Source organism: Podarcis vaucheri, assembly GCF_965113315.1.
Source record: "Podarcis vaucheri genome assembly, chromosome: 2".
NCBI lineage: Eukaryota > Metazoa > Chordata > Lepidosauria > Squamata > Lacertidae > Podarcis > Podarcis vaucheri.
Window position 1 is genome coordinate 40012312 of NC_138760.1, and position 16021 is coordinate 40028332.

A 16021-nucleotide genomic window follows, 5' to 3' on the forward strand; every position below is an offset into this window, starting at 1 on the left:
CTCATCACCTCCAGCCAGAAAGGCCAATGGCCAGGGGTGATGCCAGCTGCAGTTTGCCAATATATGGAGGGTGACAGGTTTGTCACACCTGGTACAGGTTTTCTGCAATTGCAAGTGTCAAAGGACGAACACAATTCAAGTTGGTAAAACCTATAAACAGATCAATTAAATGTGTACAAATAGCTCATTATAGGCAGTTTTCAGAGTGTATTTGTTTGAAAATGTCACTCAGCAGGGCATCTGATAGATAGCTGGAATGTGGTTATCTAAATAGAAGCTGGGTTGCAAAAAGTACAGTTACAGCTTGCCAGGCAAAAATCATTTGAGCATCCATGTTAACTCAGTGCCAAAATGAATCCAAACCTTAAGAGCATCGCTTACCGTCTCCCTCATCTACCACTGCAAGAACCACCATGGGGTAGACTTCACGGTCCAGATCAAAGGCCAGCTGCAAAGAACAAGAAGGAAGAAAGGAATATATACAGTGGTGAGCAAAGTGAGCAAGGGCATCGACCCCTAGTAACACCTAGAGTTGCTAAGTGCTTCTGTATCAATACTGCATTTTTAAAAGAGATGAATGGACTCAAGTTCCCTCTATACTACAATATAGTCTGCTTGCATCTTTTCTGTTTGTAAATTCCCATAGGGCAGTATCCTGCTGCATTGGTATTATCAGGATGGGTCCTTACAACGTACTAAGGACTCCTTAATTATTATGCCTCCCCTCCAGTGCTGAAAATATCCCTTAAACTCCCTTCCCACATTTGCAAACCCACTTTGCCTTACCTCCTCTTCAGTCCATTCTGAGGGATCAACAGTGTGGGAGGGGAGGCAGAACTGCTGGCACACCCCTCGCTTGTAGTGGACAGTCTCCGATTGCAAACTATTGTCTTTGGGGATGTAACTACCATGGAAAGGGAAGACAACAAAGAACGTGTGCTAATTATTCTCGAATCCCAACATGTAGCATTCCCCAAATGCACTCCAAGACGAAGATCTTCCTCCATGCAACAAACCAGCTTTATCTCTAACAGGCTCTTACTAGTTCAAAGGGATTTCAGGTCTGCATTATATTAATATCCCCCGACAGCCACTTCCTTATTATCCAGAATATCAAGCCTCCAATCAAGACTCTCTAATGGTATCCTCAAGGCCGATTTCCAGAACAACCCCAGCATGTGGAAGCCCACGCTAACATTGATCCATGGTGAGTCACTCATCTACATCCTGATAGCATCTACATAATTCAACTCAGATTGGCTTTGGTATGCCACTGCAACATTGCCTTTTCTGCAAATGCGCAGAGATGTTATCAGATGCCATATTACTCTTGATTCTGTGCATGCTGTCAAATGCTGTTCTAGGATGAATTCTCCCTTGCTACAGGCTGACACTGATTCAAAGATTCCACAGCTCAAATTGCTACACAGACCCTTGCAGGTAATCTTTCTGCCCATCCATTAACTTGTGTCTAGTTGATTTCTTCCCCCTGCACATATAGCAAGCTCAACACAAGGCCCTTACAACAACTCACTTGGCTTTTTGTTGCTGTTTAGGTGCTTTTAATCTATTCTGCTTCTGGGCCCAATGTGTGTGGCCATTTCTCTGGTCACCTGCCCTTGCTCTTCCAGAATGATTGGCTCCCTGCCTGAACCTACAGTGATTTGCAGCCTCGTCCCTTGAGGACTCTGCCAACTTAGCTTTTCAGCAGCATACAAGAGAACTGCAAACTACATGCATTTTATACTAGTGTTTGCTCTGTCCCAGAATGGATGTTTCAATAAACTTAGCAATGTCAGGATGTTTGTGTTATCATTCACACTGCTTTGCGAATGGTCACTGCCCTTATTTTACATGTTTATGCTGTAAAGCAATTCCAGTTTCCTTATTTTCTTGTATTTTGTTTCCTTATGGCCTCACTGCTAACATTTCCTCTCCCTTTCCACCCATATATATATATACAAAAACACTCATCAACTAAGGATCCGATGAAATAAGACCCTGGCCCACAAAAGAGTACACTGTGTTCGTCTTAAGGTGCCACTCAAAATACCCAGAGTTCTATTAATTCTAAAGCAGGTATTTTTTTAAACTGCTCTGCATTCTAGCCATTGGCAAATTAATTCATTTTGCACTATGTGCAGCTGTTTCCCAGCAGTTCATGCTTCTGAATACCAGTTGCTAGAAACCAAAGGAAGGGAAGAGGACTTTTGTGCTTGGGTCCTGCTTGAGAGTTTTCCACAGGCATCTGGTTGGCCACTGTGAGCACAGGATGCTGGACTAGACAGGGCATTGGCCTGACCCAGCAGGCTATTCTTATGTTTAAACATACATCTAACACCAAGTTGGGGCTGGGAGAAATGCTGCAGGCTTCCCAACTGTACGGAAAGCCCATGTGCTTTTCTATGCACACGTGAATAGGCTCTCCTTTGCGCTGAACATATGGATGCTATTGGCAGAGCCTGGAGGTGCAGTCCCCCTCCTCCCTCCATTCACTGGTGGTGCAAAAAAATTCAGACACCCTGTCTGAGTGTGCAAGAAAAATTTAAGAAATACTATTATTAAGCCGTCTGATTCTGTGGGAAGCAAACATTCCCCAACCCAACTTTCAGTATATTTACCTCACTACTCCATTTTGGAATTCTTCAGTAGCCTGGTAATAAATTGTTATAGCCACCCGGGCATCAGTGTCGAATGTGAATTCCACATTGTAATGGACTTTGGCTTTGCTGACTTCTTCCCCTGGAGTCTTCACTTCCTCCGCACACCTGGTAGATAAAGACGCAGGCAAAGAAATTAGTCTAGCTCTAGACCAGGCATAGGCAAACTCAGCCCTCCAGGTGTTTTGGGACTACAACTCCCATCATCCCTGACCACTGGTCCTGTTAGCTAGGGATGATGGGAGTTGTAGTCCCAAAACACCTGGAAGGCCGAGTTTGCCTATTCCTGCTCTAGACCTTGCAACAAACAGAAAGGACGCAACTCAAAATGCCCAAGAAGTGATTTGACCTCTCTTCTGCTAAAACAGGTGTAGCCCTCCAGATGTTGTTGGAATACAATACCCGTCAGCCCCAGCAGGCATGGCCAGCGTTCAAGGACGGTGAGTTCAACAACAAGTGCATGGTGCTACATTGGCTACCACTTAAACATTAAGAAAGTAAATGGCTTGTGCTGCAAGCACACCTGCAGCAGAACTTTAAAAACATTTAACCCCTGGAGGCAACTGTATGCATGCAGCCCATCTAGCATTGACACAAACTCCAGGTCCTCAGTTAGTTAACCCTGAAGCATCCCATTTGCTAAGCCTGGTCGGACGTCTGCACCCACCTGCCCCAGTAAGACAACAGAATGTGATGCCATCCCCTTTTCATCCCTGCTACATCAAGTGTGTCGAAACAAACCTCTACGCAAAACTGATACTTCTGGCCACACCCCTCTGGGGCAAGGGGCTGAGCTGGACTCTGAAGGTAACCATTTTGGAAATGAAATCCTGTGTTTCTGTTGGGTTTTGGTGCCCCGTGCTATGTTTGCAGAGTCAGTAAGTGTGGCAAGAGAAACCCAGTGTTCCTGCTGTTCTATTATTATTATTTTGTTTAAAACGGATTACTATGGTGTGAGTCAATATTATTGGAAATGAAGTTGCTGGGTGTGTGAAATTGATTGTAGCAAGCAGTGCAATGAGTTAAAAAGGTGGGTGGGAGTCAGATAAAGAACTGAGAGTTTTTGCTTCAGGATGAGAACAGAAATCGTGCGCCGGTGGTGCAGCAGCAGCAGCGGGAGGCCCCATTAGCTAAAGTGGTGCTTCAGGTTAAGAACAGTTTCAGGTTAAGAACAGACCTCCAGAACGAATTAAGTACGTAACCAGAGGTACCACTGTAGTACGGATGTGGCTCTTGAGTACTAGTCTCTCAGACATCAGGCCTAACCAGGCCCTACATGGTTACCAGATCTACCAGAAATGGCAGACCAATTCCGTGGTGCTAAATTATGTATCCTTGCTTATGTATTTGGGGTATTTACTTCACACCCACCCTCTGTCGGGGAGGGAACCCCCTCTGGACACCCATGCACACAGCCACTGGCAGCAGCGGGGGGGGGGGGAGGAAGGGCTACAAAAAGGCTTCCCCCCTTTCTTTCCACTGCCTTTTCTGCATGCCTGACTTCCCAGGCCTTGGCAACATCCCTCTGAAAATAACTGAAAACACAAATGCAAATTGAATCCAGAATGCAAGTAAGGAAGGGGCAATCTCAGTAACCAAATTCACGGCATGTTAAACTGGTAGAGAACATCCCTTCACCCAGGCCTGTTTCATTACTGCCGCTATACTGCCCACAGTCTTTGCTAGGTCAGTCCCTCTCCACACACACACACACACACACACACACACACACAGCAACCCCTCCGGTCCTGAGCTCTAAACTGCTGGATTTTATTTGGCTCTGATTTTAGCCCAGCAACAGGAGTGAATTCAACTCCTTCTAATCCTGTTGTCACCTGCAGTGACCCTGAAAGCCAAGTGGAGAAGATAGAGATATAAAGGCGCAAACAGCCTGTCTCGTTGTCTTACAGGGCATCTGTGTAACTCCTCCTCCAAAACAGCCAGATAATCTCTGCACTAATCTTGAGGAGCTACAAACGGATCTCCCCTGCTGTACTGCAGCTGATGGGATTGCTTCCAGCAGACCATTATCAAAACGGAGCCAACAGACTTACCTAAATTCAAGCGTTGCTTTTTGAAGTCAAGTTCAAATTGGGGGGGGGGGTTTAAAGGAGCAAAACAATGCATGACACTCTCATCTGTGGATGGCATGTGTGTTCTGAGCAGCTGAGTTTGCCCAAGTATGCGGGAGGCTGGGGGAAGGATGGTCCTTTCATGTTTAATGAGCAGCAAAGACCTGAGCATTTAAAAGCACTGACCGAAACTGGGAAAAGGACCAAGCCTCTGTTTCTTCAATTGAAGGGAAACCAGCTCATTTACACACATATGCAGCATTCATAACTGGCACACCATGCATGCATTCTGCCACTTAAACGCAGTAATTTTGTGCCCGGGAAATTAAGAAAAACCAGCTCTCAGGCACCTAGCAGAGGGCACCCTTTGTCAGAATGAATAGCTGCAAAGGCACACAGAACTCACTGTGTATAACACCCCATCTATCCTATTAGACAAGTGCTCATGGTCCAGGAATATATTTGAAAACACTGCAGAGATATTTTTCATTTAGGAAGGCCAAGGTATGTTTGGCACCTTAAAAAAATCATTTATGGCTGAAGATGCTTTTACAGAGTTATCTGATGAAGTGGGGAAGGGAAGGGGAATAGCTTATAGGCAGAACATGCATGCTCTCCATGCAGAAGATCCCAGATTAATTTCATCACATAGCCACTCAAAATGATTTCTGCTAGCAAGGCTGAAAAAGACCCAATCCTTGCAGAATCTTTGGGCTCACCAAGGTTGACAGCAGCTGCCTAGTTTACACATCACGTTAAACCGTAGTTTAAAACAACGGGCAGTGTGTTAATGCACACTGCTCAAAAGTTCCCAGGTTGCTCCTTCCCCACTTCTGCCTGGGACATGACAGGAGGGAAAGAAACCAGAGGTTGGCTTCACGTTACATGCAAACCAGAGCTCATTGTTTGTCCCCACAACCAAAGGAATTGGGATTGGGAAGTTATAAGGTCAGCTCCTTGAGTTAAACCAGTTTAAAATAAATTATGGTTTAACATCAGAGTGCTACAAACCCCTGTTGTGAAGCAACAGTGACTTACTTGACTAGGCGCAATGTGTCCTTTCGGACGTTGATCAGGCTTCGCAGTGTCTTCACTGGCTCCTGGGGCGGTGGGGCAGCATACGGAAACTAGACAGAGAGGAAAGAAAGAGAATTTGACATTTTAAGATGTCACTCGGTCTCTAAGGCCCCATCTGCTGTGACTGGCACAAGCCGAACTTCTATGTTCACTCAGTACAGTACTGCATGGGCAATAGGATCCTGACAGACACGCTGCTTGCCCTTGAAAATGAATGGAAGCAGAGACTTTTATAAGAATCACTAGAAACAATCACTAGAAACAAGCCGGATCCATTTTGAATCATGACAACGCAAAGAGTCCCACAACTGGAAATGCAATGGAACTTACCGTATTTTTCGCTCCATAGGGCGCACCTAGTTTTTAGGGGGGAAACTCCCGCCTCGCTCAGAAGGCTTGCGGATAGCTGCCTGAAGACTGGAGCGCGAGAGGGGTTGGTGCGCACCAACCCCTCTCGCTCTCCAGGCTTCAGTGAAAGCCTGCATTTGCTCCATAGGACGCACACACATTTCCCCTTCATTTTTGGAGGGGAAAAAGTGTGTCCTATAGAGTGAAAAATACGGTAAACGATTGTTCCTGAACCTTTGGAAGCCGCCTCTCTGGGCTCGTCCATGCCTCTGCTTGCCCCATTACTCCCCCCTGGGGAAACCCAGAGGTTACCGCTGAGGACCAAACAGCAATTGGATTTTCTGCGGATTGCTGCTTGTTCCAAATCAGCAGTAAAAAATGTGTTTTCCATAGGAATGTTGCAGGGCAAATGCAAAACCATTAAGGTGCATGCTTAAAAAGCAGAGGACAAGTGGAAAACCATTCAGCCCCATGCTTTTTAGCCTTGGGACAAGTATAGATGAGCCTGTTTGTTTGTTTGTTTGTTTGTTTGTTTGTTTGTTCTCAACATGACATGTTCAGGCCTATCTGGTAATGTAAAGGATGCTACAGCCAAAAAAGCACCTCCAGGTCTGTGAACAGCAGCAGCCTCTTGACTTGAAGCCAGGAGTTGCATTTTAGGAGCCCAGGGATGTAATGCTTCATATGCAGATGATCTCCCTGGCCTAGAACACTGGAAGGAGGCACCAGTAAATGGCTGCACCCTTTCTTCTTCTTCTTCTTCTTCTTCTTCTTCTTCTTCTTCGTCTTCGTCTTTGCTGCTGCTGCTGCTAAGAATCATGAAACAGCAGCTAAACCTGCATGGCAAATTATGAGTGGCTCCACACGTGCATATTGAGCATCTCAAGGGATGCCATGGGGGCGGGGGACAGCTCTTAAGGCACATGACCCCTCGGGGCACAAGGGAGACTCTGTAGTTCCCTGCAACAACTGAGATGGAGAAGGAGAAAGTGGAGGTGGCAGGCAAAAGCAGGGCAACAGCTTGGCATCTGAAGACTGAGCTCCCTTCCTTGGGCTCCAGCAACTAGTAGGCCCAGTAAGTTAGTGAATGGACATTTACTTCCTGTGAAGGGCACAGCCAAGCTTGTCTCTCTCTCTTTTGGGTGGGGGTGGGGTGTTTTCTAAAAACGGCTTGGTAAAAATTCTGCTCTGTGTCACATCATACATTTACATAGAATTGTAGAGTTGGAAGGGACCACAAGAGTCATCTAGTCCAATCCCCTGCAGTGCAGGAATCTTTTGCCCAAAGTGGGGCTTGAACCCATGTCCCCAAGATTAAGAGTCTCATCCTTATCCGACTGAGCTATCCCAGAGAGATTTTAAAGCACATGGCTTCCACCAAAGAATCGTGGGAACTGTACTGGGGGCTGGAAATTGTAGCTCTGGGAGGGGTCAACTACAGTTTCCAGGATTCTTGAGTTGTAAACAAAATCTGCCCTTTTCCTCTTAGGGGCTATCCAAGAGCCCACATAGAGGCCTTACGTAGGTTCCCTACTGGGAGGAGAAAATAACAGAGGCCAACCAGAGAATATTGAGAAGCAAAGCAGCTAGTAAGCCTGATCTTTATTAAAGCTGTTGCAACAGGGTGCTCCCCTCACATGCAGGAGGGCGGAGGAGGACCCAGAACAAAGGTGTGCCTGCCCTGATATAGACATTTTAAATTCCCTGCCCTGGAGCTCAAGACCACCCCTCCATACATCATACATACATCACAGAAGGGGTGTAACCCAAGACCACCCCCCCCCCAGCAATATCATACCTATATCACAGAAAAGGCAGTCTACCACAGAAATTTGAATGTTGTTTTTTTTTCCTGTCTGTCGGGTTATCTGATAATGCCTTATCTGACTGCCTTTCCTGGTAGTCTGCCCATTCCTTTGAAATGGTGATTACCCAATTCCTGTAACAAGGAAGGTTTTTTTTCACCTCCTCCCTCCTTGCAGAGAAACATTTGGTCAGCTTGGGAGTCAAAATGGTTTCAGGGCTGTCTTCCTGTGCTGCTTCAGACATGTGGTTTATATATTTATGTAAGTGTTTGCTTGGTACATTTATGAACATTTATGACCATATTTTTCGCTCTATAAGACGCACCAGACCACAAGACGCACCTAATTTTTTGAGGAGGAAAACAAGAAAAAAAATATTCTGAATCTCAGAAGCCAGAACAGCAAGAGGGATCGCCGCGCTGTGAAAGCAGCAATCCCTCTTGCTGTTCTGGCTTCTGGGATAGCTGCGCAGCCTGCATTTGCTCCATAAGACGCACACACATTTCCCCTTATTTCTCAGGAGGGAAAAAGTGAGTCTTATAGAGCAAAAAATACGGTACATATCTAAGACATTAACATTCTTATAACACTTGGGCGGGGGGGGGGGAGCCACATGCTCTAAATGTATGGCATGGATGAGACCCCAGACTGGTACAGCTGTGGTTTATCCCTCCCTTGCTGGAAGAGTGGTCTCTTTGAAAGATCGGAATACAGTACATTTTTCCTCTGTGCCTGCTGAGACAGTGAAAACCTCCCAAGCAGCAGAATACATCCCATGCATGCACTATGGACACATTACAGCTGCCTTGGGAACCTTTGTTCCAAGTTATTCATTTATTTAGAGCAAGCAGGATGTTTCCATCACAGTCTTAAAACAGACAGCAACACAAGCCATTACCTGCACCGAAATTCAGTATATATACACATATACAGGTGAGAAGGTGAAAGCTGCTTTGGCACTACTTCTGCAGCCCCTTTCATGCTTTGCTTGCCTCCTCCCTGTTTTCCTATTGCTCTCGTAGAAGTCTACCATGCCCAGTGCAGTAAACAGAGGGGATATTTTTAGCCTGCTGATGCAGCAAAATGCCGATTTAGATCAGTATCTGGAGGTGGGTGCAGAGATTATTCTCTGCCTGCCTGTCACGGAATGACTACAGATTTGCCTATTTAACCAACTGTGCTCCAGAAGCAGAAAAGGGATTATTTACGCCTGCTTGATATTAGTCAAGCAAAGCATATAAAAAAGAAGGAAGAGAAAGAGAGTTAAGCAAGACAGTTTCCCTAGAAGGAAACGAAATAAGCAGGACAGGCAGTTAGCACAGCATTGTGCAACCCATGCAGGGGGTATCAATGCTGGGAAGAAATAATAATAATAATAATAATAATAATAATAATAATAATAATAATAATTTATCATTTATACCCCGCTCATCTGGCTGGGCCTCCCCAGCCACTCTGGGCGGCTTCCATAAAAACAAAAAATACAATAAAATATCACACGTTAAAAACTTCCCTGAACAGGGCTGCCTTAAGATGTCTCCTGAATGTCAGGTAGTTGTTTATCGCCTTGACATCTGCTGGAAGGGTGTTCCACAGGCTGGGCGCCACTACCGAGAAGGCCCTCTGCCTGGTTCCCTGTAGCTTTGCTTCTCGCAATGAGGGAACCGCCAGAAGGCCCTCGGCACTGGACCTCAGCGTTCGGGCAGAATGATGGGGGTGGAGACGCTCCTTCAGGTATACTGGACCGAGGCCATTTAGGGCTTTAAAGGTCAGCACCAACACTTTGAATTGTGCTCGGAAACGTACTGGGAGCCAATGCAGGTCTTTCAAGACCGGTGTTATATGGTCTCGGCGGCCGCTCCCAGTCACCAGTCTAGCTGCCGCATTCTGGATTAGTTGACAGTACTTCTGTCTTGTCAGGATTCAACCTCAATCTGTTAGCCGCCATCCATCCTCCAACCGCCTCCAGACACTCACACAGGACCTTCACCGCCTTCACTGGTTCTGATTTAAAAGAGAGGTAGAGCTGGGTATCATCTGCATACTGATGAACACCCAGCCCAAACCTCCTGATGATCTCTCCCAGCGGCCGCATGTAGATGTTGAAAAGCATGGGGGAGAGGACAGAACCCTGAGGCACCCCACAAGTGAGAGCCCAGGGGTCTGAACACTCATCCCCCACCACCACTTTCTGAACACGGCCCAGGAAAGCAGCTAACATAGATGTACTCTTAGTTATTAGTGTTGGGGTTTGTCCACACCAGAGCAAAATGTGGACCCTCAACCCAGCGTTATTTGAGACCTTTCTAATTTCAAATGTGGCGGTTTTAAATCCTAATGGCTTTAGACTTTCCAAAGATTAAAAGCAAGCAAGCAAGCAAGCAAGCAAACCCACATTTCAAAGGGGAGCAGTTCATGACAACACTGGGATGGGGAGGGTGTCATGTTGATGCCCCAGCATTAATGGGGACACAGGCCCGTGCAAATCCACCTTCTGCTGATGTGGACAAGCCCTTAGTTCACTGAAGCGCTCTTGACAAAGAATATTTCAACTTTAAAGAACAGGTATCAAGGCAGAATTAGGATTCATTTCAAAAGGGTTTGGTGCTATCTGAAGAAGAGCTCCATCACACACATGGCCACTCCCAAGGGCTTATCCAGTGTTCCCTTTCCTCCGCTCTTTTTAGGCATGGTCTACGCTTTATAAAGCTCTGTGTCAGAGCAACTTTTTTTTTTCTCCAGAGCTTTCTCTGTGAAAACCCCGAATTGACATTTGCTCCGAATCAACTTTAAAGAGTGTTAAAGCGTGGACCATTGCCTGGAGAGAGCTGGGCAAAAGGGTAAGCGTGGAGAAGCCCTCAGTCTTCCGTCTGATGTGGCTCCAGTGTTGAGAATATATATACAGTGGTGCCTCGCAAGACGAAATTAATTCGTTCCGCAAGTTTTTTCTTCTTGCGAGTTTTTCGTCTTGCGAAGCACGGTTTCCCATAGGAATGCATTGAAAATCAATCAATGCGTTCCTATGGAGACCGTCCGGGGACAGAGGGGAAGCGCCGTGTGCCTTCCCCTCTGTCCCCGGACCCGTTTAAAGCAAGGGGCGGCAGGGAGAAGATTGCTTCTCTCCGTTGCCTGCCCCGCAATCTCCGGGGACAGAGGGGAAGGTGCACACACCTTCCCCTCTGTCCCCGGACCTGTTTTAAAGCAAGGGAAGGGGCAGCAGGGAGAATCGCTTCTCCCCGTTGCCGCCCCTTGGTTCAAAAGGGGTCCGGGGAGAGAGGGGAAGGCGTGCGCGGCTACCACTGTATAGTGTTTCAAACCCTAGCATGTTGGAATGCTTGTAACAAATGAACTATATGCTTCATTCTTGCCTATTTTCACATTTGGTTGAGTGTTTGCTTGTCCTCTCTCTCTCTTTCCTTTGAAGAACCCCTGTTTTTCATTGTGACATTTTCCTGTTTGAACATGCACTGTGTTAACCAATTTGTCAATATTGCTAGATCTATTGATATAATTACAGTATACAACACATAATACAATAGACCCGTGGGTCCTAATTTGGATGAATGTTGCCTTTTCATACCAAGTTGATATTGTTTTGTTGTTTACTAAAGGTAATGTTGCATGTAAAAACTTTCCTTTTGTTCAGTGAAGCAGCAGACCCTGGCAGCTATGTAGACCAATCTGTCTTGTGCCTGTTTCATTAAGTACCTGCTTAATCCTGCAGAATTTCTAATCAAGAGCTGAATAATGAATTTAAATACCTTTTAAAAAAATCTGAAACATTTATACTGTGCTGTTCAAAATTGAACACTGTCTAACAGAAAATTTAAATTAACAAAATCAGATACAAATCATAGAAAAAACTGAGGATTAAAAACCAACATCAATCACGACTCAAACCCCGCTGATAAAATATCAGTGTGCACCGTACCCATTACCTAAGTCCTCAAAAACAAAAAGATACTAACAGCCTATCAGAAAAGCCAGGTATGGGGGCAGGATCATGCCAGAGGATAAGCCTCAAGGGATTTGTGTTTGAGGAATGAAACCTCACTGAGCTCCCATTTGGACTTGTCACAGCTGCGATATACTCATCTATAGCTTATGGATGCTACATTGCTTCACGACAAATCCTTTCCTTTTGAGTCAACAGCTTCTGGCTGACATAAGCAACTACAACACAGCATAAAGAACGCCCAGAAAGAATGAACTGTTAAAAGCATTCAGCCTAGCTCTACCAGATGTGGAACACAGGCATCATGACAATCCCAATACCGTTGACACAGAAATGTAGGTTTTGTAGCCAATCAAACGATGGCAGGGTCCAGTCCCAGAAGGGCCACTGATGTCAAGCCACACAAGTTCATGTGAAAGTTTATTGGCTGGAGCCAAACAATGCTCTGCACTGCAGAACACCAACTTACCTCGTAGAGCACACAATACCAGCTCTGCTTTGTTCCAAGATGTTAGGAACACTATAAACCATAGAATAGTATACTCAGATTGCTGATATATCAACCCCCAATTCACAAAGAAAGGAAACCTAGCTGGCTGCACTGCTACAGCTGCAATGCAAACAAGGAGCCTTATGTCAAGCCTTTTGGTGCCACCAAGTGGTAATGTTTTGTTGTTACTTTAGCAGATGCACACAGGAAGAGGAAATAGGATAGGATTGTTGTTGTTTAGTCGTTTAGACCGACTTCGTGACCCCATGGACCAGAGCACGCCAGGCCCTCCTGTCTTCCACTGCCTCCCGCAGTTTGGTCAAACTCATGCTGGTAGCTTCGAGAACACTGTCCAACCATCTCGTCCTCTGTCATCCCCTTCTCCTTGTGTCCTCAATCTTTCCCAACATCAGGGTATTTTCCAGGGTGTCTTCTCTTCTCATGAGGTGGCTAAAGTATTGGAGCCTCAGCTTCAGGATCTGTCCTTCCAGTGAGAACTCAGGGCTGATTTCCTTAAGAATGGATGGGTTTGATCTTCATGGAACTCTCAAGAGTCTCCTCCAGCACTGTAATTCAAAAGCATCAATTCTTCGGCGATCAGTCTTCTTTATGGTCCAGCTCTCAACTCCATACATCACTACTGGGAAAACCATAGCTTTAGCTATACGGACCTTTGTCAGCAAGGTGATGTCTCTGCTTTTTAAGATGCTTGTTTGTCATCGCTTTTCTCCCAAGAACCAGGCGTCTTTTAATTTCGTGACTGCTGTCACCGTCTGCAGTGATCATGGAGCCCAAGAAAGTAAAATCTCTCACTATCTCCATTTCTTCCCTTTCTATTTGCAGGGAGGTGATGGGACCAGTGGCCATTATCTTAGGGGTTTTTTTATGTTGAGCTTCAGACCATATTTTGCGCTCTCCTCTATAACCCTCATTAAGAGGTTCTTTAATTCCTCCTCACTTTCTGCCATCAAAGTTGTGTCATCTGCATATCTGAGGTTGTGGATATTTCTTCTGGCAATCTTAATTCTGGCTTGCGATTTATCCAGTCCAGCCTTTCGCATGATGAATTCTGCATATAAGTTATATAAGCAGGGAGACAATATATAGCCTTGTCGTACTCCTTTAGGATAGGGATGGGTGATGCCAATTAAAATTAGGCCAAAGAACCAAGTGCTCTCACTGCAGGCAGTGAGGAGACTTGTACCAAATCTTGTATGTGTAGACAAATAAATAGCTGAAATCTTCCCAGCTTCCTGCAGGGAAAACTTCCTCCATAAGCTGCTATACTCCTACCATCCCTAACCATGGGCCACATTGAGTTGAGAGTCCAGCCATGTCCACAGGGCATGGTTCACCATCCTTATGTGTAAAAGTAATAGTTCTTCTGATACGTTTATCCAGAGAGCCAGTCATTGGCCTGGTTCTCATATAACACTAAGACAAACTAGGACTTTGCATGATTGGGCAAGCATGCTGGTGCATAGTGAGAAACTCATGGCCACTTTGCTCCTCCTCCACCGCTACCACTCTACTGGGAGCCAAGTCATGGTTTGGGGCTTGATGATACATCCAAACCTGGGACCATGGTTTATTTCCATGGGATGCCCCAAATCTCGCATAGCTACCAAAAGTAATCTAGACTCATCTATGTCTGGAAGCACCACACAAATATGCGTTCTTAAAGCCACAATGTGTGCATAAATCAATGCTAAACTAATTTAAACCAATTATTAGTGGGAATGCTGCTTAAAGAAATTAAAGCAATGAACATGGTCAATTCTGAGTTCTGCTGCAAAACAAAAATCCTTAATTTTAATAACTATATTAAATGACATCCAATGTCTATGCTGATCCTTAAAGTATAATCTGGATAGAATGGGCAAGCCCATCTAGGATTACCCAACAGGGGACTTGGCCTCACTGCAGGGAGTTTTCTAATCCTACAGCTGGATAGCTCAGTGGGTTAGAGTGTGGTGCTGATAATACCAAGATTGCAGGTTCGATCCCTGTGTGGGACAACTGCATATTCCTGCATTGCAGGGCATTGGACTAGATGAGCCTCAGTGTCTCTTCCAACTCTACAATTCTAAGATTCTATGATTCTCACAACCTCTGTGGCATTTTGTATTTTGCCACCCCTTAACCTTCTCCCTTGACAAAACAAAATACATGTCTCCAAAAACCTGGGCTTTTTGAATAATAAAGAAATTGTGCAAAACAGGTAAATAAATGCATGCACATTGACTTTTCTCATGGCTCTGTGGGTTCCAGATCCATCACCATCTATTTTCTAGACCATGGGGTCTAGGGTATACAAGGCAGGAAATGCATTGTTGTCGCCGATGGCACACACTATCAAGACACTTGCAGCAGATAATATTCTAAAACAGTTGAATGTCAAGCAAGCACAATCTGACTTCCTAGAAATTTCGCTATAGGTGCATGCCCACGCTTAGATGGATTTCAGCCTAAGTTCTATAGTGATTCATCTATCTCTGCCTCCAGTGTGGCTGGATGGATTCTACCTTACAATCTGCTGCGTCGGCAGAACACTGGAAAAATGCATTGATCCTCAAGTGCTGCCAAAAATAATTCAACAGCAAGGGCAAAAGGGGGGAGGATATCAAGTCACTCCTTGGCCAAATGGCTTTGACGCAAGAAAAGAAAAAAAAGGATGTGAATGCTGAATGCCGTTACCACAAATATGCACTTAGGTGCGCATAGACTTGGGAAAGAACCCTCAAACTGCTTTATTTATTCAAAGCAGTGCAGCACTGCTTCTAACCATACTACCAGGGATTTTCAAGATGTGCCAATCTGAACCGTGGCTGGGAACTCCATATATTAGTGGGATGCCTAGCAGGAAACAGGGCATTGTTCATGTATGCCCAAGGGGCTCACTATGTCCTTTGGAAACCTCTGCACTGAGTCTATTGCTCTTGAAAAAGCGCAAAAACAAATTAGCAGATACATGGTCCAGGCATAAGCAATCTCCCTTAGGGAACTAGAATACGGATACTGTCTCTGCCTGGAGGGGAAGCAACGTTTACTGTTCTACTAGTAAACTGGACAGTGTTCTCGAGGCTACAGGCATGAGTCTGACTAAACTGCAGGAGGCAGTGGAAGACAGGAGTGCCTGGCGTGCTCTGGTCCATGGGGTCACGAAGAGTCGGACACGACTAAACGACTAAACAACAAGTGGTGGTGGGGGATGAGTGTTTAGACCCTTGGGCCCTCACTTGTGGGGTGCCTCAGGGTTCCGTCCTCTCCCCCATGCTATTTAACATCTATATGAAGGCGCTGGGAGAGATCATCAGGGGGTTTGGACTGGGTGTCCATCAATATGCAGATGATACCCAGCTCTACCTCTCTTTCAAATCAGAACCAGTGAAGGCGGTGAAGGTCCTGTGTGAGTGCCTGGAGGCGGTTGGAGGATGGATGGCGGCTAATGGATTGAACTTGAATCCTGACAAGACAGAAGTACTGTTTTGGGGGGACAGGGTGCGGGCTGGTGTGGAGGACTCCCTGGTCCTGAATAGGGTAACTGTGCCCCTGAAGGACCAGGTGCGCAGCCTGGGAGTCATTTTGGACTCACAGCTGTCCATGGAGGCGCA

At 45.7% G+C, this 16021-nt stretch overlaps 1 protein-coding gene across 4 annotated transcripts in view; it reads right to left on the bottom strand.

Moving 5' to 3' along the window:
- The window catches only part of RNF157 (ring finger protein 157), a 75592-nt gene that overhangs the window by 27251 nt on the left and 32320 nt on the right, over window positions 1–16021 (bottom strand). For all 4 annotated transcript variants that reach the window (XM_082203837.1, XM_082203838.1, XM_082203840.1 and 1 more), the window contains exons 3-6: window positions 5771–5859; window positions 2622–2768; window positions 787–904; window positions 382–448 (exon numbers count right to left, since the gene is read on the bottom strand). In XM_082203837.1, coding sequence (XP_082059963.1) covers window positions 382–448; window positions 787–904; window positions 2622–2768; window positions 5771–5859 — 421 coding nt within the window. The remainder of the gene's footprint in view (window positions 1–381; window positions 449–786; window positions 905–2621; window positions 2769–5770; window positions 5860–16021) is intronic.